The 26,297-nt window shown below is 30.5% G+C and overlaps 1 protein-coding gene across 1 annotated transcript; it reads right to left on the reverse strand.

The window, feature by feature from the left end:
* Positions 1-1,094: 1,094 nt before the first annotated feature.
* On the reverse strand, positions 1,095-15,052 carry LOC124924417 (endo-1,4-beta-xylanase 5-like). Its single transcript, XM_047464460.1, has 6 exons — positions 15,029-15,052; positions 3,348-3,573; positions 2,984-3,147; positions 2,432-2,530; positions 1,579-2,358; positions 1,095-1,498 (listed from the first exon to the last, which is right to left on the reverse strand). Exons 1-6 carry the CDS (start codon positions 15,050-15,052, stop codon positions 1,133-1,135), a joined length of 1,659 nt encoding a protein of 552 aa, XP_047320416.1. The 3' UTR covers positions 1,095-1,132.
* Between the last annotated feature and the right edge of the window lie 11,245 nt (positions 15,053-26,297).

The raw sequence follows: 26,297 nt of genomic DNA on the forward strand, positions 1-26,297 counted from the left end.
GTGAAGGCGTAAGGAACTTATATAAACTACAATTAAAGATTTGATCTGTTTCTCTTAGAGAATCTTTACTAGATGAGGGAGCAAGGTTGTCGTTACAAAAATAAAGCAATTCAACAATTTTTGAACATGAAACACTAGGTTTCCATTTCAGTTGAGTAAATGATTATCCATCTTGCGGCGTAATAATTGGAATGAGGAACTTTACTATCCTCAACAATTTCTTAAAAATAGAAATGACCACAATGTATCTGTTACTAGTGTTTTAACAATTAGAACTGAAAGATTGTATTTCTCTTTCAATAATTTGTAAATTCGTCGTTTCATTATTCGTTATTTTCGAATCTTTTCATTGAATTCACTTATAAAAAGAAAAAACTACCCTTGTTTGGTGCAACACCTTCTTTTTGGTTTATTCTTCTTTCTTTCCTTGGTCTTTTGTTCGGTCATATTCTTTGTATAGCAGCATACCTTCCATTTCGAGATCCAGAGCATCCAATTTCCATTTGAGTCATGGTTCTATTTCTAGATCCAGAGCATCCAATTTTCATTCAAGACATGGAAAGGAAAGTTGCTGTCTATAGCTAATTATAAAGTATCTTCTCTTATGAATATCAAGGCCTTACCTTGTCTACAACGGAAAGTCATAGAGAGGGACCTGACGTAAATTCAAATGAATTAAAATGTTAGGTTCATATTTCGTCGACCAATCCAGCCCACATTTTTATTAAAAAATTTATTTTGTAGCTTTACCCTATGTATTACTCGACGCTCATTTAGGATGGTTTACAACCAACCTCGTTAGTGTTTACCCTCCTTATACCATTTGATTATTCTACGGTCTATTTATGTGACTCTTTAAGTCTACTTACTTTTATTGGTTTTAAAATGTGACAATGTATATATTTATAAATTTTATTATAAAATAAATAATATTTTAATTGATATTTTAAATATATATATATAAGATAAATAGTGATACTCTTAGTTATACAAGACACATATGTCAGTCAATAAGAGAAAGACATCCAAGTTCAAGTATTTTTTGTTATAATGAAAAGAAATCAATTATCAAAATAGGTCAAGCAGGTGTTTTATTGTAGATATTATTGGCTTGTCATTGTCTACCTTGGTATCAAATAGTAATAACTTGAACTGATTGTGTTATATCAAACACATTTGTTACTTGAAAATCAGATTCCTTAGCTCCACTGAAATGATTTAACGACAAATTTGAAAAATTGATTCTCAACGTATAATCTCCGTGAAAAAGTTTGGTCTCAAAATAACCCATGTCATCTGTCATAACAGAAAGGTCCTCTATGAGCCTTGACTCACTGAAAAACTTGTCTACCACATCTCCTGTTGGAAGATTTTTGAAACTATTGTCGGTCAAACACATCCTACTGCATCCCTTTGGCGACCATCCCGCCCATATCACTATTCCTTGGACCGCAGGGTGTCCATGCCCTTCTTTTAATACTTGATCTAAATATGTTGCCTGTTCTCCATTCAAAAATCATAATATTTAATTAACAAAATAACACACTTTCACATTAAAAATAAAAAAATAGATTTTACCTGAATAGGTCCAGAGCCACCAACATCCACTTCTGTGAGCCAAATGGGTAATCCTGTAGTGGCAAGTTTATCAATAGACGCTCTCATGTAAGCTAAATTTGGTGTATTAAAATGACCCTGAAGTCCAATCCCTAATGGCCCATTATATCCTGTAGCCCTTATCTGATGAATCTTTTGTATGTATTTATCTGGTGAGCTAACCATATCAGTTGGCTCTTCAATTGTATTAAATTCATTCAAGAACAATGGTGTCCTAGGGTCCTTTTCACTTGTCATGCTATACAAATTGACATTACTTCCAAGCCTACTCTCAAAATAATTGAAGTGTAGGTTCTCGTTCACGACATCCCATGCAATCAGTTGACCCGCATATCTACTCACAATTGAGTTTATCCGTTTATCGACGGCTTGCTCGAAATCATTGTTCGATAGGGAATTGAGCCACTCAACTTGGTACTTGGGATTATCCCATAGGATATTGTGACCACGTACCGAGATCCTATGTTCCTTGGCCCATTTGAGCATGTCATCAGCAACCGAGTAGTCCTCTACCCCTCTTTTCGGTTCTGTGAAATACCATTTCATCTCATTCTCAAATGTGGTTACTGTGAATCGACGAGAGGTAAACCAATTCTGATAACCAAGGTTTGATAGGATGCTACTATCTGAGGAGCATCCGAATTGGAAACCGTTACTTCTTTGGCTTATCTTAAAGGGTGTATTCACCAAAGGTTTTCCATTAACATCTACCAACTGCAATTTTACATGTTTCTTACGAACCTATCATAATTGTCAATTGTTAGAACTTGATTTAGTGTCACAATTAGTTTTGAGAAATTAGTGGAATAAATACCTTCTCAACACTTTGATCAATGTGAGATCTCCATTGTTGTAAAGTAAATGGTTGTAACGAGATGTTATCTACCCATATCTCAATATTTGTATTATTACTCTGCAAAAGTTTACAATGGTTAAAATCTTAACAAATATTGATTGAACATAAATTTATTAATTCTTGTTTGAGTTTGTATAAGATTAGAGAAAGAATTTGACCAAAACAAAGGAACCATATATAATTGCTTAACTTAAAAAAAACAATTTAAAAAAAAAATCATAATTAGCTTGAAAATGATTATAAGTGTGTTTTGATATTGATATGTTTGGAATTTCTTTAAAATGTATATTTAAAATGAGTTCATTGTATAAGATATTAATGAAAGAATAAAATTAAAAAAACATTGTTAAATGGTTAATGTATAATAAAAGAAATGATTAGGTTAGTTTATACATTACATAATCATGATGATAAAAAAATCACAATAAAAGAAGAACAAAAATTCAAATACACACCACACCAGCTCAACAAATTATCGAATTCATAAATTCGCTAAAACATGTTTATTACCTCAAAATATAGTTCAAATCGCTCGGATTTATGAACAGATATACCACCTTTAAGCATAGACCAACACCCTGAATGTGCCACTACAATACCAGCTTTATGCAATGCAGACTGTGATTTAAATATGGCAAATATGCTTTCATTCCCATTGCTTACTTGTAGCCAGGCTGCATTTTAAAAACAAAGACAATTCTCATTAGAAGTATTATGTTAATTTCATGCCAAAAAACAATTATATTATCATGATCTGTTTAGGTAATTATTTTCAAATTCAAATTAAAGTTGCAACATTATGGATTTTGGATTTACTCAGTTGTAAAAAAAAATGGTTTTGAACAAAAGGGATGTAACACCAATTAATTAATACCAGAAAAAGTGTAGATTTTATCCTTTTCTAAAAAGAATTCTTGTGAAGGACTATGAAAAACATGGACTCTTTCATGTGCTACAATGAATTTGTTGTTGTGGTCATCGGATTCTCTGCATTCGATTTTAGAATCTCCAAAGCCGTTCCAACCTTCTAAACCACGATCCAGTTCTGGGTTTGTTGCAATCCCACCTCTATATTGTGGTTTTAGAGGTTTTGCAAGACACTGGAAAATAAAAATAATAATATCCAATTTTAGACATAGTCTTAAACTTTATAAATAATTTTTCATTTGAATAAATCCCAAACTTGCTAAGCTTTTCCATATTTAAATACAATAACTTGTTTAATAAGTTTTCTATTTTAAAATAAAATTACAATAAATCATTTGTACATGACCAATGTAAATAAATTTTACTCCTAAAATCCGAATAGAGAAGTCTTACCTCCGATGTGAAATTATAATCATATAGAGTATCATCAATTGATTGCCCTGCAAGTATATACGTTATAGTTAAGCATTTTTAAATAATAAAAACTAGCATTTTTTTTTTCAATTTACTGAAAATTTTAGAGTTTTGAAGAAATGTATAACAATTAACCAACCTGATATTAGAGAAAATAAGATAAAAATGAAGCTCAAGGTTAATTTTTTGTTTTTCATTATACTTCAACAAGTTTTCAGTCTTGTAAATATACCTGAAACTAACCAAAATAAAAAACTTATTTATTCCATTTTCTTAATATAAATTAGATAAACAACATCAATTCAAATAGTACTCTTAAAATGTGATCAATCTTTTAAAAAAACAAATTATTTATTTGAGATAGTGTAACTCAATGTAAAACATTTATCTATATATATATATATTAAATAAAAACCAAAGAAAGTGAGAAAGTAAAATATATTTATATTTATATCTATATCTATATATATATTTATATCTATATATATTTTTATATATATCTATATATCTATATCTAAATATAAATATAAGGATAAAATAATATTTTATACTTACTACCTTTTTATACCACCAACCAAATACAAAATAATAAAACCTATATAATTTATACATAATTTATATTTCCAATAAAACACTAATAACTTATATAATTTGTCTCCTATTATCTTTCTACAATTTATACCCCTCTAAAAGATATGAGATTTTAAAAAAATTATGGTATATCGGAATATACCAAAATATCGAAATAATATTTATAAATTAAAAAAAATATATATAATATTTACTTATAAGAAAATAAATAGAATTAATTATTAAAACATAATTTTGAAAATCAAATCAAAATATAATTATATTGTAATATTATTTAATATATGTCATCTTTGGTCTCGACCTTGTCGATAAGATTAAATAATCCAATTAAACTTTTAATTTCTTGGAGCGGCGGAAATGAAGTGAAACTAGGTACCCAATCTTTTCAATTATTCTTAATGATAGTTTATATTCACATCATCAAAGGTTGCTAGTTTTAGGAGCAATTTAAATCCTAAAAGGAGAATTCATTAGTGTGCACAAATGATTGACTAAAATGAGAATAATTCAACTTATAAAAAGATTCTGCAAATAATAAATTTGAATTTTTCCAGGAAAATGAACAAAATAAAAAGAGTGAGAATTGTTTTTATTAATTAAGTTTAAATTAACTAATATTTATTATTATTATTATTTAACATTAATTTTTAATAAATTTGTTTACATACAAATGTAATTGAAGGCGGATATGAATCTCTTTCTCCTGTCTCCACTTCATTCTATCTCCACTTCAGTGTAACTTAAAAACTATACTTATGTTTATTCTTGTGAACTCCAGTTTTTTTAACTTAATTTAATTTTTAACATTGTCTAGTTTTTAAAAGTATTGGATTTTAAAAAGAATATTTATTTTATGATAAATATTTTTAAATTTTAATTTTTTATAACTATTATGTAATAACTATATTAAATTAGTTTTTTTTTGTGTAAGTTAATATGTTTTTAAGTATAAAAGATATAATACTTATATTGTACCAAAATTAAGGTATACTGAAATCAATGTATACCGAAATAGAGGTAAGGTAAAAATATGAATTTTTATACCGGAACTTTTGGAAAAGAATAAGGTATAGAAAAAAAAGTTAAACCGCATTGACTCACCCTACTTATAGACTAGGCTAAAATTATGCACATTTAATAGAACTAGCATGTATCCCGTGCATTTGCACGAGTAATAATAATATAAAAAATCGTGAAAAAATATTACGGTAAAATTTTTATGGGCGGGTCAACCCACAATCCGACCAAAGTATCCATTCACTCTCACATATATCCAAATTAACCACAGCTCTCGATCCGACAATCCGGACACTTTAAAAATTAAGCATCATTATATATATAGATTAGTTAGTTAAAAAGTTGAAGTTATATTATTAAAATGTCACGCGTTTATCAAATTTTGGGTTGAATTTAAAATATAAAGTGTTATTAGCCTAGTTGGTTAAAAGGTTGTACTTGTTTTGTTAGGTTGCAAGTTCGAACCATACCTATAGCGTTTTTAATTTTATTTTTAACCGTTTTAAATTTATGGGCGGGTCAACCCACAATCCGACCCAAGTATTCATTTACTCTCACATATATCCAAATTAATCACAGCTCTCGATCCGACAATCCGGACACTTTAAAAATTAAGCATCATTATATATATATATAGATTAGTTAGTTAAAAAGTTGAATTTATATTGTTAAAATGTCACGCGTTTATCAAATTTTGGGTTGTATTTAAAATATAAAGTGTTATTATCCTAGTTCGTTAAAAGGTTGTACTTGTTTTTGTAGGGTTTGCAAGTTCGAACCATACCTATAGCATTTTTATTTTTATTTTTAACCGTTTTAAATTTATGGGCGGGTCAACCAACAATTCGACCCAAGTATCCATTTACTCTCACATATATCCAAATTAACCACAACTCTCGACCCGGCTATCCGGACACTTTAAAAATTAAGCATCATTATATATATAGATTAGTTAGTTAAAAAGTTGAATTTATATTGTTAAAATGTCACGTGTTTATCAAAATTTGGGTTGAATTTAAAGTATAAAGTGTTATTAGCCTAGTTGGTTAAAAGGTTGTACTTGTTTTGTTAGGTTGCAAGTTAGAACCATACTTATAACATTTTTAATTTTATTTTTAACCGTTTTAAATTTATGGGCGGGTCAACCCACAATCCGACCCAAGTATCCATTTACTCTCACATATATCCAAATTAACCACAGCTCTCGACCCGACAATCCGGAAACTTTAAAAATTAAGCATCATTATATATATATAGATTAGTTAGTTAAAAAGTTGAATTTATATTGTTAAAATGTCACGCGTTTATCAAATTTTGGGTTGAATTTAAAATATAAAGTGTTATTAGCCTAGTTGGTTAAAGGTTGTACTTGTTTTATTAGGTTGCAAGTTCGAACCATACTTATAGCATTTTTAATTTTATTTTTAACCGTTTTAAATTTATGGGCGGGTCAACCCATAATCCGACCCAAGTATCCATTTACTCTCACATATATATCCAAATTAACCACAGCTCTCGACCCGGCAAACCGGACACTTTAAAAATTAATCATCATTATATATATATATAGATTAGTTAGTTAAAAAGTTGAATTTATATTGTTAAATGTCACGCGTTTATTAAATTTTGGGTTGTATTTAAAATATAAAGTGTTATTATCCTAGATCGTTAAAAGGTTGTACTTGTTTTCTAGGGTTTGCAAGTTCGAACCATACTTATAGCATTTTTAATTTAATTTTTAACCGTTTCAAATTTATGGGCGGGTCAACCCACAATCCAACCCAAATATCCATTTACTCTCACATATATCTAAATTAACCACAGCTCTCGACCCGGCAATCCGGACACTTTAAAAATTAAGCATCATTATATATATATTTATAGATTAGTTAGTTAAAAAGTTGAATTTATATTGTTAATATGTCACGTGTTTATCAAATTTTGGGTTGAATTTAAAATATAAAATATTATTAGCCTAGTTGGTTAAAAGGTTGTTCTTGTTTTCTAGGGTTTGCATGTTCGAACCATACCTATAGCTTTTTTATTTAATTTTTAACCGTTTTAAATTTATGGGCGGGTCAACCCAAAATCCAACCCAAGTATCCATTTACTCTCACATATATCCAAATTAACCACAACTCTCGACCCGGCAATCCGGACACTTTAAAATTTAAACATCTTTATATATATATATATAGAGATTAGTTAGTTAAAAAGCTGAATTTATATTGTTAAAATGTCACGCGTTTATCAAATTTTGGGTTGTATTTAAAATATAGAGTGTTATTAGCCTAGTTGGTTAAAAAGTTATACTTGTTTTGTAGGGTTTGCAAGTTCGAACCACACCTATAGCATTTTTTATTTTATTTTTAACCGATTTAAATTTATGGGCGGGTCAACCCAAAATCCGACCCAAGTATCCATTTACTCTCACATATATCCAAATTAACCACAACTCTCGACCCGGCTATCCGGACACTTTAAAAATTAAGCATCATTATATATATATATAGATTAGTTAGTTAAAAATTTGAATTTATATTGTTAATATGTCACGCGTTTATCAAATTTTGGGTTAAATTTAAAATATAAAGTGTTATTAGCCTAGTTGGTTAAAAGGTTGTTCTTGTTTTTTAGGGTTTGCATGTTCGAACCATACCTATAGCTTTTTTTATTTAATTTTTAACCGTTTTAAATTTATGGGCGGGTCAACCCAAAATCCAACCATAGTATCCATTTACTCTCACATATATCCAAATTAACCACAGCTCTCGACCCGGCAATCCGGACACTTTAAAAATTAAACATCAATATATATATATATATATATATATATATATATATATATATATTAGTTAGTTAAAAAGTTGAATTTATATTGTTTAAATGTCATGCGTTTAGTAAATTTTGGGTTGAATTTAAAATATAAAGTGTTATTAGCCTAGTTGGTTAAAAGGTTGTATTTGTTTTGTTAGGTTGCAAGTTCGAACCATACTTATAGCATTTTTAATTTATTTTTAACCGTTTTAAAATTATGGGCGGGTCAACCCACAATCCGACCCAAGTATCCATTTTCTCTCACATATATCTAAATTAACCACAACTCTCGACCCGACAATCCGGACTCTTTAAAAATTAAGCACCATTATATATATATAGATTAGTTAGTTAAAAAACAGAACTTATATTGTTAAAATGTCACGCGTTTATCAAATTTTGGGTTGAATTTAAAATATAAAGTGTTATTAGCCTAGTTGGTTAAAAATTGTACTTGTTTTTTTAGGTTGCAAGTTCAAACCTTACCTATAGCATTTTTAATTTTATTTTTAACCGTTTTAAATTTATGGGCAGGTCAACCCACAATCCGACCCAAGTATCCATTTAATCTCACATATATCCAAATTAACCACAACTCTCGACCCGACAATCCGGACACTTTAAAAATTAAGCATCATTATATATATATATATATATATATATATTAGTTAGTTAAAAAGTTGAACTTATATTGTTAAAATGTCACGTGTTTATCAAATTTTGGATTGAATTTGAAATATAATGTGTTATTAGCCTAGTTGGTTAAATGGTTTTACTTGTTTTGTTAGGTTGTAAGTTCGAACCATACCTACAGCATTTTAAATTTTATTTTTAACCGTTTTAAATTTATGGGCGAGTCAACCCAAAATCCGACCCAAGTATCCAATTACTTTCACATATATCCAAATTAACTTCAACTCTCGACCCGGCAATCCGGACACTTTAAAAATTAAGCATCATTATATATATATATATTAGTTAGTTAAAAAATTGAATTTATATTGTTAAAATGTCACGCGTTTATCAAATTTTGGGTTGAATTTAAAATATAAAGTGTTATTAGCCTAGTTGTTTAAAAGGTTGTACTTGTTTTATTAAGTTGTAAGTTCGAACCATACTTATAGTATTTTTAATTTTATTTTTAAATGTTTTAAATTTATGGGCGGGTCAACCCATAATCCGACCCAAGTATCCATTTACTCTCACATATATATCCAAATTAACCACAGCTCTCGATCCGGCAATCCGGACACTTTAAAAATTAATCATCATTATATATATATAGATTAGTTAGTTAAAAAGTTGAATTTATATTGTTAATATGTCACGCGTTTATCAAATTTTGGGTTGAATTTAAAATATAAAGTGTTATTAGCCTAGTTGGTTAAAAGGTTGTTTTTGTTTTCTAGGGTTTGCAAGTTCGAACTATACCTATAACATTTTTAATTTAATTTTTAACCGTTTAAAATTTATGGGCGGGTCAACCCAAAATCCGACCCAAGTATCCATTTACTCTCACATATATCCAAATTAACCACAACTCTCGACCCGGCTATCCGGACACTTTAAAAATTAAGCATCATTATATATATATAGATTAGTTAGTTAAAAAGTTGAATTTATATTGTTAATATGTCACGCGTTTATCAAATTTTGGGTTGAATTTAAAATATAAAATATTATTAGCCTAGTTGGTTAAAAGGTTGTATTTGTTTTGTAGGGTTTGCAAGTTCGAACCATACCTATAGCATTTTTAATTTAATTTTTAACCTTTTTAAATTTATTGGCGGGTCAACCCAAAATCTGATCCAAGTATCCATTTACTCTCGCATATATCCAAATTAACCACAGCTCTCGACACGGCAATCCAGACACTTTAAAAATTAAACATTATTATATATATATATATATATTAGTTAGTTAAAAAGTTGAATTTATATTGTTAAAATGTCACGCGTTTATCAAATTTTGTGTTGAATTTAAAATTTAAAGTGTTATAAGCCTAGTTGGTTAAAAGGTTATACTTATTTTGTTAGGTTGCAAGTTCGAACCATACTTATAGCATTTTTAATTTTATTTTTGACCGTTTTAAATTTATGGACGGGTCAACCCACAATCCGACCCAAGTATCCATTTAATCTCACATATATCCAAATTAACCACAGCTCTCGACCCGGCAATCTGGACACTTTAACAATTAAGCATCATTATATATATATATATATTAGTTAGTTAAAAAGTTGAACTTATATTGTTAAAATGTCACGCGTTTATCAAATTTTGGATTGAATTTAAAATATAATGTGTTATTAGTCTAGTTGGTTAAAAGGTTTTACTTGTTTTGTTAGGTTGCAAGTTCGAACCATACCTATAGCATTTTAAATTTTATTTTTAACCGTTTTAAATTTATGGGCGGGTCAACCCACAATCCGACCCAAGTATCCAATTACTCTCACATATATCCAAATTAACTACAACTCTCGACCCGGCAATCCGGACACTTTAAAAATTAAGCATCATTATATATATATATATATATATATTAGTTAGTTAAAAAGTTGAATTTATATTGTTAAAATGTCACGCGTTTATCAAATTTTGGGTTGAATTTAAAATATAAAGTGTTATCAGCCTAGTTGGTTAAAGGTTGTACTTGTTTTATTAGGTTGAAAGTTCGAATCATATTTATAGCATTTTTAATTTTATTTTTAACCGTTTTAAATTTATGGGTTGGTCAACCCACAATCCGACCCAAGTATCCATTTACTCTCACATATATCCAAATTAACCACAACTCTCAACCCGGCAATCCAGACACTTTAAAAATTAAGCATCATTATATATATATATTAGTTAGTTAAAAAGTTGAATTTATATTGTTAAAATGTCACGCGTTTATCAAATTTTAGGTTGTATTTAAAATATAAAGTGTTATTAGCCTAGATCGTTAAAAGGTTGTATTTGTTTTGTAGGGTTTGCAAGTTCGAACCATACCTATAGCATTTTTAATTTTATTTTTAACCGTTTTAAATTTATGGGCGGTTCAACCCACAATTTGACCCAAGTATCCATTTACTCTCACATATATCCAAATTAACAACAGCTCTCGACCGGGCAATCCGGACACTTTAAAAATTAAACATCATTATATATATATATAGATTAGTTAGTTAAAAAGTTGAATTTATATTGTTAATATGTCACGCGTTTATCAAATTTTGGGTTGAATTTAAAATATAAAATATTATTAGCCTAGTTGGTTAAAAGGTTGTATTTGTTTTGTAGGGTTTGCAAGTTCGAACCATACCTATAGCATTTTTAATTTAATTTTTAACCTTTTTAAATTTATGGGCGGGTCAACCCAAAATCCGACCCAAGTATCCATTACTCTCACATATATCCAAATTAACCACAGCTCCCGACCCGGCAATCCGGACACTTTAAAAATTAAACATCATTATATATACATATATATAGATTAGTTAGTTAAAAAGTTGAATTTATATTGTTAAAATGTCACGCGTTTATCAAATTTTGGGTTGAATTTAAAATTTAAAGTGTTGTTAGCCTAGTTGGTTAAAAGGTTGTACTTATTTTGTTAGGTTGCAAGTTCGAACCATACTTATAGCATTTTTAATTTTATTTTTGACCGTTTTAAATTTATGGGCGGGTCAACCCACAATCCGACCAGAGTATCCATTTACTCTCACATATATCCAAATTAACCACAGCTCTCGACCCGGCAATCCGGACACTTTAAAAATTAAGCATTATTATATATATATATATATATAGATTAGTTAGTTAAAAAGCTGAACTTATATTGTTTAAATGTCACGCGTTTATCAAATTTTGGGTTGAATTTAAAATATAAAGGTGTTATTAGCCTAGTTGTTTAAAAAGTTGTACTTGTTTTTTTAGGTTGCAAGTTCGAACAATACCTATAGCATTTTTAATTTTATTTTTAATCGTTTTAAATTTATGGGCGGGTCAACCCACAATCCGACCCAAGTATCCATTTACTCTCACATATATCCAAATTAACCACATCTCTCGACCCAGCAATCCGGACACTTTAAAAATTAAGCCTCATTATATATATATATATATATATATATTAGTTAGTTAAAAAGTTGAACTTATATTGTTAAAATGTCACGCGTTTATCAAATTTTGGATTGAATTTATAATATAAAGTGTTATTAGCCTAGTTGGTTAAAAGGTTTTACTTGTTTTGTTAGGTTGCAAGTTCGAACCATACCTATAGCATTTTAAATTTTATTTTTAACCGTTTTAAATTAATGGGAGGGTCAACCCACAATCCGACCCAAGTATCCATTTACTCTCACATATATCCAAATTAACCACAGATCTCGACCCGGCAATCCGGACACTTTAAAAATTAAGTATTATTATATATATATATTAATAAAGATATTATAATTTATGTATATAACAAATTTGAGATTAGTATTCTTATATTTTTAGTTAAAATAAAATAAAAATTTTAAAAATATATATTTAATAGAGATATAATGAGAGATTACTCATAATTAGGGTGCGAAAAATTATTGATATTATAGGTATATTAAAAATATTATACCGTAATATATCGAAAATATCGATTTTTAAGGTATACGGATACTGGAATTATTTGTACAGTAAAGATATTAGATTTTCAAATGTTTGGTATATCGAGATATACTGAAATACCGAAATAGTATTTATAAATTAAATATATATATAATATAATACTTATAAGGAAATAAATAGATTTAATATATATTTAATTATATTATAACATATATTTTCAAACTCAAAATGAAAAAGATTTAAAAAATTTGAAGTTGAAGACGAGAATATGAAATATTGATTATATGTTTCCAAGCTTAATAAACATGCGAGTGTTAAAATCTATCAAATAACATGATGACAGTGTGTTAACTGATAAACCAGCGAAGAGATAGAATTTCATATGCATTAAATGTTAAGTGAACCAACAACCGAAAGAACTCTTAAATTTTCGTGTGTGTTGAGATCTATTCAACAATAAGATGACATTGTGTTGACTTAATAAACTAGAAAAAAAAGATAGAATCCTATGAACATATCATGATGGGTGAAACAATAACTGAAAAACTCCGTTGTTACTCATGAGTGTTGAGATCGATCAAATGAAGGGATTGTAGTATGTTGACTAAATCATCAGCGAAAAATCACATATGATTGGATTAAGACTAACAAAATATGGACATTGGCTACTATGATAAAACAACAACCGAAAAAAAAATCTCAAGAATATGATAATCGAAGAAAATAAGAACATATATAAAAAAAAATCTAAAAGAAATGATAAAAATAGATATTATTGAAAGAAAAAAAATATAGTAATAAAATTATAAGAGCCCTCCATCCATCAGTATATTAAACAATGATTAGAGGTAATGAAAAACTATGATTGTTAGAATAAAAATAAAAATTATATTTAATGGTTATATATTGAATAATATAGATTAGATGCAATATATAGATATTATATTTATCTTATAAAGAATTAATATAATATAATAATATTTTAATATTTTAATAATATCTTATTTTATATTAGATTAATATAATGTGTATATATTAAACATAAATAATGTAATTATAAGTAAATATTATTTAATATAATTTCTTTATATTCAAAACATGATAAGAAGAAAAAATTTTAGTCTTCCACTGTTTTTAGATACTTTAGTCATAGATGTAATCATGTAAATTACTCTAATAAATTTATTATTATATTTTTCATTATTTTTATTGTTTATTCTTTTATTCTAAATACTTTTTATATTTTATTTTTTTAATATCATATATTATGAATTTCTTTTTTACTTGTTGCCTTAGTAGTCAATGTTAATTTTATTTATTAGTCTTAATCAAATTATATAAGATTCTTTGATAGTTGTTTAGTCGCACTGAGAATGACAATAAATATTCATATATTCGATATTCGTAAATACCTATTGCTCGGTTCGAATATTTAAAATCAGCTTTAGAATCAGACATGGGAGAAAAAAGTATCCAATCGAAATCGGTGATGATGATGGGACACTATGTCTTCTTCAATATATACCCACCATGCATCAAATTCATATGTTAATGTTAGTTTAGGAATAAATAACATATTTCCTATTCATAGTAAAAAATGTTAATATATATATAGCTACACATAGACACTCATTTTTCAACCTCAATTATATAGTTTATATATTTTAATAAATCTTGAGTTTATTATTATATAAAATCCATATACGGACTCATTGCATACATTATTAAATAAATAAATATTTTTGAAATCATTATTGTGTCAATCGGACTCTAGAAATAATTAATTCTAGGTGTTGTGAAAATTTGATCTATTATTAATATATTTTGAGTCTATTAAACAAGTAATTTGTTTCGGAGAAATTTTGGTATGATCAGACCCAAAAAAATTAATTTCCAGTATAATAGGTTAAAATATATAAAATAAATGTTATGTTAAGAAATAAATTAATTAAATTAATTTGTTTATTATTAATATATTTATTTTTGTTTTGTAAGTATTTTTTTTGAAAATGGAGAATTGAAAGAAAAAAAAGCGCCCCAACAAAGTGCCCCACCAAGAGCCAGACTGAGTGTCCGACCAGGAAAAGGAGCCAGGCACTCTCTTGGATGTACACAGAGTTCTTCAACTGAAACCACGAAAGACTTGGTCAAACCGGGTTGTGAGATCTTTCATTTCTTCAAATACATTTTTCTCACTCGCTTTAACTCTAAATTCGACATGGTCAAGTGTTGTGGAAACATATGATAGTGTAGAATTTAAATTTGCCAACACATTCAATAAATCAACACTCCATAATTCGCCATCAAGGAATAAATGTGTTTGGGTAAAAAATGAATAAAACTGCAATTATGTGTGAACGGCTAGGTTTTTGGCCTATTTTCTTACAACACCTTATGAATACTCTACCCTACACCCGATAGAAATGATAGCCACACAAACCTCCCGTCTCTATTTTCGATTTTTCAAAGCAAATAATCAAACTTGTCTCATTGGTCCTTCAAAGCAAACAATCAACGATGAAAATCCTAGGCCAACTAAAAGGGGCGGAGGTCGAAGCGGTGGTGATCTTGGAGGCCGAAGCAGTGGTGGTGGTCGTGGTAGGCAATCTGGCGTTGATCAAAGAGGGAGTTCCAGTGGCAGTGATCGTGGTGGTAGACCAAGTGGAAGCGGTCGTGGTGGTCGCAGTCTTCCTCCTTTTCTAAATATGTTAACCGGTCAAGACATGAGCCCAGCCGATCTTCGAGTAAAAGGGAAGAACAATAAATTGTTTTCTCCTACTCTGTTTAAGTTTCTAAAAACAATGTTTCTTTGATGATGTATTGAATATTGGTGTTGGAAGTTTGTGAAGTGTGCTGTAAGTGAACAGGGTTTTGCTTATTTATATGATGAATGCGTATTTTGGGATATATATGCAGGTTTTCAATTTCATCATCAAAAAGGGGGAAATTGTTCGGTCAAATTATTTTGACTAAGTGTTGAAATAGTTTGACTATTGGGATTTTGATGATGAAATGATTTATACGCTTTGATGCAGGTGTATCGAAATCATATTTCATGACAATTGGCTCTAATGAGACTCATTAGACCGATTTGGCATTAGATGCACAGAATTAGACGTACAGTCTAACTTAGTGTAGTTAGACGTGCAGTCTAATGTATACGGAATTAGACGTGCAGTCTAACTCAGTGGAGTTAGACGTGCAGTCTAATGTATACGGAATTAGACGTGCAGTCTAACTCAGTAGAGTTAGACATGCATTCTAATATATACGGAATTAGACGTGCAATCTAATGTATACGGAATTAGACGTGCAGTCTAACTCAGCGGAGTTAGAAAAGCAGTCTAATGTATATGGAATTAGACGTGTAGTCTAACTCAATGGAGTTAGATGTGCAGTCTAATGTATACGGAATTAGACGTGCAATTTAATGTATACGAAATTAGATGTGCAGTCTAACTCAGCGGAGTTAGACGTGCAGTCTAATGTATACGGAATTAGACGTGTAGTCTAACTATGCGGAGTTAGACGTGCAGTCTAATGTATACGGAATTAGATGTGCAGTCTACCTTTGTGGAGTTAGACGTGCAGTCTAATGTATACGGAATTAGACGTGCAGTCCAATGTATATGAAATTAGACGTGCAGTCTAACTCAGCAGAGTTAGACGTGCAGTCTACTGTATACGGAATTAAACGTGCAGTCTAATGTATACGTAATTAGACGTGCATTCTAACTTAGTGGAGTTAGACGTGCAGTCTAATGTATACGGAATTAGACGTGCATTCTAACTCAGTGGAGTTAGACGTGTAGTCTAATGTATACGGAATTAGACGTGCAGTCTAATGTATACGAAATTAGACGTGCAGTCTAACTTAGTGGAGTTAGACGTGCAGTCTAATGTATACGAAATTAGACGTGCAGTCTAACTCAGCGGAGTTAGATGTGCAGTCTAATGTATACGGAATTAGACGTGCAGTCTAAGTCAGTGGAGTTAGACGTGCAGTATAATGTATACGAAATTAGACGTGCAGTCTAATGTATACGGAATTAGATGTGCAGTCTAATGTATACGAAATTAGACGTACAGTCTAACTCAGTGGAGTTAGACATGCAGTCTAATGTATACGGAATTAGACATACGGTCTAATGTATACGAAATTAGACGTGCAATCTAACTCAGAGGAGTTAGACATGCATTCTAATATATACAGAATTAGACGTGCAATCTAATGTATTCAGAATTAGACGTGCAGTCTAACTCAGTGGATTTAGACGTGCAGTCTATTGGATTGTAAAAGTTAGACAAGGTCGTCTAACTCCTTTAGACAAGTCTGAAGTTGAACCGTAATTAGACGTGCAGTCTAACTCGTGGAGTTAGACGTGCAGTCTAATAGAAAGAGAAAGTTAGACGTGTAGTCTAACTTTTTCAGACAAGTCTGAAGTAGAACCAGAATTAGACGTGCAGTCTAACTCAGTGGAGTTAGACGTGCACTCTAATGGTTTGTGAATGATTAGACGTGAAGTCTAATTAGTGAAAGTTAGAAGTTAGTCTAACTCCTTCAAATTAGTCTAAAGTGATTGTAATTAGACGTAAGTCTAATCCCATTAGACCAGGCGGTCTAATGGATTCTGCTCTTAAACGGGGATGTTTGATTTCATTAGACGAGGTCGTTTAACTGAAATACGTCTAATTCTTTGTTCAATCAGTATGCTTGAAGCTAGCATCCGCCTACCCACGTGCTATAGCTGTATTTTACTCCTACTCCACTTTCTAGTAAAGATTAATACGATAGCTATATGCAACCAACCAACGAATTCCACGTAAGAGAATTTTCCTTATATTACTTGTTTTGCAGGTACATCCCTGATGGAATATTCGGCGCACTACCAGTTATTGTACGGCCACAATCCTTGTGCTCAGAACCTTCTGTGTACTATGGAGGCTTTCCAATGGGAGAGTGTCGCGTATCATTCTAAAGATTCGACCGTTAGTCTCTGTCCTGTATTTATCAAATCTCAAGGACAACGGACAAACTACTGATTGACAATTTACTCGATCATCTTGCTAGCCAGCAATTCGATCAACTTAGAGAAATTCTATCTGAGAAGAACTTCTGAGAAATCAAGCCTTTGAACATTCATACCGTGAAGTTGCTTTCCTGATTGTACTGTGTGTGAATCAAAAGATAGCTAAAATCAAAAACACCATTAGCTGAGTGATATTCTTCATCTTGTAAATTGAACAGAGTGTGTTATGTTCAATAGTGAGCTAAGTGTGTGTAAACTGTATTTGTTTCTAATCATATTATAGTGAATCTTTCTGGTGGTTGGAAGAAGGGGTGACGTAAGAGAGTTTCTCCGAACATCCATAAACAAATTGCTATGTTCTTTCATTTCTGTCATCTTTTCATTCTTCATCTTGAGCTTCAAACCCAAGTAAACAATTCCGCCTTGATTCTGTTTCAAGTGTTTACAAGGGTTTGCGTAGAATAGAAAGCAAATTAAATCCCTAACAGAATTTCTTTCAAACCGTTTTTCATAAGTCTTCATCAATAGCCAGATCCTTGTCTCTATTGATAAAGCCGATCCTATCATAAAGTAGTACACGAGAAGACGAAGTCTGAACTACATCAGACGTGTTAGTCTGAAGTAGTACGCGAGCAAACGTAGTCAGAACTACATCAGACATGTTAGTCTGAAATAGTGCGCGAGTAGACGAAGTGTGAAAGAAATCTTGTTAGGGATTTAATTCACTTTCTATTCTACTCAAACCCTTGTAAACACTTGAAACAGAATCAATGCAGAATTATTTACTTAGGTTTGAAGCTCAAGATGAAGAATGAGAAGATGACAGAAATGAAAAGACACAGTAGTTTGTTTATGGATGTTCGGAGCAAACTCTCCTACGTCACCCCTTCTTCCAACCACCGGAAGGATTCTCTATAATATGATTCGAATCAAATACAGTTTGCACACACTTAGCTCACTATTGAACAGAACACACTCTGTTCAATTTACAAGATGAATAATATCACTCAGCTAACGGTGTTTTTGATTTTAGCTCTCTCTTGATTCACACACATTACAATCAGGAAAGTAGCTTGCGGCTTGAATATTCAAAGGGTTGATTTCTCAGTAGTTTTTCTCAGTAGTTCTTCTCAGATAGTATTTCTTAGTTGATCGAATGTCAGTTCGTCCGTTGTCCTTGAGATTTGATAAATACTAGACAGAGACTAACGGTCGAAACTTTAGAATGATACGTGGCACTCTTCCATTGGAAATCCTCCTTAGTACACAGCAGGTTCTGAGCATAAGGATCGTGGTCGTAATCCAACTGGTAGTGCGCCGAATATTCCATCAGAGATTTACCTGCAAAATAAGTAGTATGAGGGAAATTCTCTTACTTGGCATTCGTTGGTTGGTTGCATATAGCTATCGTACTAATCTTCACTGGAAAGTGGAGCAGAAGTAGAGTACAGCTATAGCACGTGGGTAGGCGGGTGCTAGCTTCAAACATACTGCTTAAGCATAGCATTAGACGTATTTCAGTTAGACGGTCTCGTCTAATTAAATCAAACATCCCCATCTAAGAGCAGAATCCATTAGACCGCCTTGTCTAATGGGATTAGACTTACATCTTATTACAATCACTTTAGACTAATCTGAAGGAGTTAAACTACACGTCTAACTTTCACCAATTAGACTTCACATCTAATCTTTCACAAACTATTAGACTGCACGTTTAACCCCATGAGTTAGACTGCACGTCTAATTCCGGTTTTCTACTTTAGACTTGTCTGAAGGAGTTAGACTAGACGTCTAACTTTCGCAATATATTAGACTACACGTCTAATACCGAGTATATTAGACTGCATATCTAATTACGAATTCATTAGACTTCACGTTTAACTCCACGAGTTAGACTGCACGTCTAATTCCGAATTCATTACACTACACGTCTAACTCCACGAGTTAGACTGCACGTTTAATTCCGAATTCATTAGACTGTACGTCTAACTCCACGAGTTAGACTGCACGTCTAATTCCGAATTCATTAGATTGCACGTCTAATTCCGAATTAATTAGACTACACGTCTAATTCCACGAGTTAGACTGCACGTCTAATTCAGAATTCATTAGACTGCACGTCTAATTTCGCTAGTTAGACTACACGTCTAACTCTGTGCATCTAATGCCAAATTGGTCTAATGAAATATAATTTCGATACACCTGCATCAAAACGCATAAATCATTTCATTATCAAAATCCCAATAGTCAAACTATTTTCAACACTTAGTCAAAATAATTTGACCCAACAATCCGCCTTTCTACTTAGCCCATAAGCAGCGTCTGCTATTAGTCGTCTGCCTTGTCTTCTTATCAAGTTTTAACCTTTCAAGTGCCACGTACTCTATACTACTCCAGTCTGTTTTGTACCTTCCCTTACATCACGTTCCAGTGAATATTCTCCTTTACAATTCGGTACGCCACGATCCAACAAATATATTCTTGTGTACCTTCCCATAGAATAAAAGGCGTACATCCAACGAATAGCTGACATGTATCAAAGAAGTAGATTCGACCGTTTTTGAGTCTCTAGAATAAAAGGTGATCCAAGGACAACGACGAATCTCCTATCTCTCTCTGGCTCGGTTCTCGAATTCTCCAACTTAAGCTCAAGCGCGAATTGCTTACTTTCTTTGTGATCATTCTGTAATTAATCTACTGTCATTTCGTGTGAAATCTCAGTATTGTAAGTTAAATAGAGGTTGTTTTGTTCAACAAAGAGTTAGCTAAAAGTTAAGTCATGTGTATTTGATCGAATTTGTGTAGTGTTCTATATTAATCAAAGCTTCTAGTGAAAAACCTTCTAAAAATAGAATAAGGGATGATGTAGGAGTTTTATCTCCGAACATCCATAAAACTCCGTGTGTTATTTCCTTTCCGCTCCTTGCATTCGTATTCCTGACGCTTTAAATCTAGCAAGCAGTTCCGCACTTGAATCCGTTCAAGAGCTTGCGAAAATTTATGAAGAATAGAAACAGATATTTATCCCTCACATGACTAACATCGAATTAAAAGTTGAAAGTTGTTAACTATACTAAGAACCCCCTCTCTATAGTTGACACCAATCCTAACATATTGGAATCCTGAAGCACCACCACGAACGCTACCGCGAGTCCGTCGACGGTGCGGTAAGGCACTACTCTATTGTGATAGTAGCCAACTCCAAGAATTAGATCATCGGGTCGTGCTACTTCCTTATGAATCAGTACGTGCCATGTCCAAGTGAGTAGACATGGTCTACCAAGCAAAGCTTTCTTTCATAGGTTGAGTTGCTTCCTTTTCGGCGCACGCCCTTTATTTAAATGTTGGGGCAAGGTAGGCTCCGGGAAAGTATAGGCTCTCAACTTTATCTCGTCCAGCATCCTATAGTCGAAGGGGTGGGGTCTTAGAGCGAACTACTCCTTGAGACCACCCTTTTCCCTTTCCTTCCTCTTCGAATAGGAATTTATTTTTTGAAAGAATTTAGCTTTCGTGCTTTGATAGGTCTCTGAGATCCTTTCGATGACCTATGTTGTGTTGAAGGGATATCTATCTGATCCGATATGAATAAAAAGTAGTCTGACTATTAATGGTGCAAAGCATCTTTGCCCATTTTCATTAAGGGAGCGAAAGAAAGGCTAGACCTTAGAAAGTCAGCGAACAACGGTTTTTAGAGAAGATAAAACTTCATTTTCTCTTAGTTTTCCAACGACTTTTTTTGATCAGAGGGGTGTCTTGTTTCTCTTTTCACCACTCAGATATGAGTTGGTGTTGTGTTTCGCTCAGTTTAATATTCTGTTTAGTAAAAACAAAATTTTCTTCTAAAAGTTGTAATCTTATTAATAATATATGTTGTTGGTGGATCGCTATTTGTTGTTCATACTCTCAAATTGTGTTTGTGATTCTTCTCGAGTTTGTATTCGTTAATTCTCAACAAATGAGGAGTTATTTTTTATTTTTTTTTCAATAAAAAATTATTTGAACTAATCATACATGTATCCTCTCATGATTTGTTTCCGTTTTTCATATTTGCGATCATATATATGTAGATGGTTAATTATCATTTGGCAAAAACTTTTCAATGTTATTTATCAACCATCAACTAAAGATAGTTTGAAATTCCGTTTATAATATTTGCTAAAGATTATTTCGACATTTTCTCATTAATTAATTTGACTTGCTCTACTTCAACACATATTTTTTAGAAACTTACATGAGTTCCTCTTTGTAGTGACCATTAAAAAAATGGCGTGATTATTGAATCTTTTCCATTATGAAGTATATTTTTGTAAATTGTTCATGAATTTTGAAATCTAAATCATCAATTATTTGTTTTAAATTTATAAATTTTATTTTGTATTATTTACTAATTAATTTTATATACGTAACTCTTAATTAAATTTAATTTCATTTATAAGATTTTTAAAAAGTTTTAATAAAATATAAAGCAATTTATATTAATTAAAATAACTAGAGTAGCAAATCATAATTAGATTAAGAAAATGTATAGTCAATAAAACTTGTATAAATAGGCATACCACAATAAAATCTTTTCCTTTTCAACTATCAAAAGTGAATGAAGCTAAACATTTTGAACTATTATAAATTATCTCTACTCAATCCTCAACCCTTTGTATTTATACTAGTATTAGTACCACAAAAATATTAAATTAATTCTTCTCGAGATGCTTTCCTCACTAGTTTTTTCTCCCTTCGGTTGCCCTACTCTCTCTAATTATCATGACTGAGTGAAGTTAATCGTGAGCCACTTGCAAGTTGTTCGGAAAAAGCTCGGTTTGAGCTTGACTTTGACCGAGCTCGAGCCGACTCGTTAAATATTCGAGTCGAGCTCGAGCTCATATAATTCTTGCTCGATGGTTTGTCGAGCTTATTCAAGCCTCATAATATATAATAATTTTTTTTTATTTAATATTAAAACTCAAAATTCAAATAATAATTTTTTTCTTCCCTCTCTTTCTCTTCAAAGTCCATATGAAGGCCCACAATCCCTAAAGTAAAACCTTAATTCCCAACATATCTACGTGATTCTTCATCTAACATAATCTTAATCTAATTTAATCTACGTGCCCCCATGATTCTTTTTCAATTCCTTTATTTTTCCTTCATTTTCTCTCAATTCTTCACTATTTCTTTCACTCATTCTTCACCATTTCTTTCACTCTTCATCTTGTATTCACTCATTATATATCATTTCTTTAGCTCTTCATCTCTTCTTCTTTAGTCTTTACAATTTCTTTCGTTCTTCATCTATTCCTTTTCTTCTTTTACAGTCTTCACATCGATCTCATTTATTCACAAGAAGCTTACAGGTAATTAAAATTTATTTTCACTTTTATAATAATTATTAATTTTGCTTTTAGATAATGTTGATTTCTTTTTATTTTAAGGAAAATCTAGCAAAAAAGAAAGAAAAAAATTATTTTATTGGTTAACATTGGTAAGGTAAGTCTTGTTCATCTTTTTTCATGTATTAAGAGAAACTAATGTTTATATATCATTTTTCATGCATTAGGATAAACTTATTATATACATAGGGTTGGATATAATATATAGAATAAATATAATATATATAATAACACTAATTTATTATAGAAAAGACGAAAGAGATAAAAAAACAAATTTAATATATATATAATAAAAGTATATTATATATATTATTAAAAGAGATTAATAAAATGGTTAATATATTTTATATAATAAAAGTAAATATTAAGGATATAATAATTAGTTTTATTATAGAAAGAAATAAAAATAGTTAATATATTATTTATAATAAAAGTATATTATATATAATATTGAAAGATATAAAAAAAAGGTTAATATATTATATATAATAAAAATAAATATTATTGATATAATAATTAGTATATTATAATATATAATATATTACGAATAAAAATGGTTAATTATTGTATATATTAAAATTTTATTATATATAATATTGAAAAATATAAAAAAAATTAATATATTTTATATAATAAAAGTATTATTATTTTTTTTGGAAAACGGTTAAACCATTTCATTAAAATCCCAAAAGTGGGAGGGTCAGAAATCAAAACTAGACAAACTCTAGTTATTAATAAGGATAACAATCAAAAGACCCTAAAAAAACTGATTAGCAGTATTCATACATTCTAAAAAACAGAGATTACAAACAGAAAAGACTACATTCAAACCTAACCATCCCAGCCTGGGATTTTCGCATGCCATCTATTTTCATTGAGATGCATTCTTCCTCTTTCCCTTCCCCTTTCCCTTCCCCTTTCCCTTCCCCTTCCCCTTCCTCTTCCTCTTCCTCTAATGATAAAAGGAGATTGTATTGAAGAGGATAATGAGTATTGTTGATTCTCAGTTTGAATTATCTCTTTGTACGAGCCCGTTTTGATTTGATAGAAAGAATTATTTCTGAGAATTTCAGGGCTTTTACCTTTGTTATCTTCAACTTAAATTTTTGTATTCTTATCTTCATTATCTTCAGCTTCGACTTCAGACTCCACATCGGTTTTGGAATCTTCTTCATCGGCTTTAGAATTCTCTATTTCAGCTTTAAAATTCTAGGTGTTTTCTCTTGAGTTTCCTCAACAACAACTTGAGGTTCATCTTCCCTTTTCATCATGATCCTTCGCATTACAGAAAACTTTCTTTTCCTCTTCATCTTGATTCCCTTTACTTTCTTTCTTTCGTTGTTTTCCTTTTTCTCAGAATCTTTCTTGCTTTCTTCCTCTATATTTTCCTTATTTTTTTCTTTTTTATCACTATCCTTAACTTCCACAATATGCTCTCCCATTCTTGATTCTTCTGTTTCATTTTCCTGCTTTTTTGCTTCCCAAGCTTTCATGATTTTCTGTTCTTCCTCAATTGATTTTGCACATTTAGTACAAACATGTTGGAAAGTATTACAGAAAGCACACCTATTTGGCCTCCATTCATAAGAGATTTCCATGACTGTGGTATTTTCATTCCTATCAACAACTGTCATGTTTTTTGGCAGCGTACTTTGAGGATGCAAATCAATGCTTATTCTAGCAAAAGTAAGGTGCTCTCCTTCTTCTATAATTGGGTCCATATATAATGGTTTCCCCAATAGACTAGCAAAGTGACTTATAGCTTCTGCATTATACATGTGTGTTGGGATATTCCTAAGTTTGAACCATATTTGGGCTATTTCCTTTGGCTTGCTTAGAAGGCTCAATTCTTTATACCATCTCTCCAACATCATACAGTTGGATCCAATATAAGTATGCCCAATTTTCAGAATATCATTCAAGTTCGTTCCCTTTTTGAATTGTAGAAAATACATAAAAAAAATGTTAATATATTTATTATATATATTATGGAGAGAAAAAAAGTATATATATTGTATATAATATGTTGAGAGAAAATAATTATTTATAAGATTAATAATATATATTATAATATATATATATATATATATATAATTAATAGACATACTATGAAATTTAGAAATTTTGTTACCAGTATCTACCTTTTAAAATAAGTTAAATTTTAGTTTAACATTTATTTTTTATATTTATTATTTTTAAGATTAAACATTTCATATTATTGAATGTAGGTGTTGTATGTGTGCTATGATTGAAGAACATGAGTTTAAAATATTAATATATTGAATGTTCAAACAATTTATATAGTTTTGTACTTTGAGTTTTGAATTTTATGTTTTAGAATTTTGATTAGTAATGATGATTTAATATTTTGTATTATCATGTTTTGGAATTTTGAATAGTTATGATTGTTTCATATTTTAATTTTGAAATATCATGTTTTAAATATTTAATAAGTATGAAAGTTTGATATTTTAATTTTGTAAATAAATTTGTTTCGAGCTCGTTCGAGATCGAGCTTATGTTTGAAAATTTAATTTTTGTTCAAACTTTTCGAGTCAAATCGAGTTTGTAGGTAAATAGTCAAATTGAGTTCAAACTCAAATTTATAAACTCGCAAAAGCTCGAGTTCAAGTCGAGTTAATAAATACTAAATCGAGTCGAGCTCGAGCTCGGCTCAAGTAGACTAAAACTCAGTTATCCTAAACTGCCAGACCCTTGAGGGTCTTGTTGTGGCGGATAGACATTCACTTATGGTTGGCCAAAAGTTCAAATGGGACGTGAAGGCTTATGACCCCAAGAGGGATGCTAAAAACAATTCCATTTTTCTAAAGGCGAGTGGTGAGGGAAATTTGATGGAATAACCCTCATAAGAGGGTTATTACCACTTTTAACATGTCATTTATAATTTTATCATTTTTGACCTTTTGCCGAGGCAAAAGGTCAGTTTTACCCTTTATTTAAAAAAAATAAATAAAAAAAAAATAAAATCAGTAGTGCGTCTTTCAGTTACTGAAATGTCACTTTCTTCTCCCCTTTCCCTCCTCTCCACCA

The sequence above is a fragment of the Impatiens glandulifera genome, chromosome 2, assembly GCF_907164915.1.
Source record: "Impatiens glandulifera chromosome 2, dImpGla2.1, whole genome shotgun sequence".
NCBI lineage: Eukaryota > Viridiplantae > Streptophyta > Magnoliopsida > Ericales > Balsaminaceae > Impatiens > Impatiens glandulifera.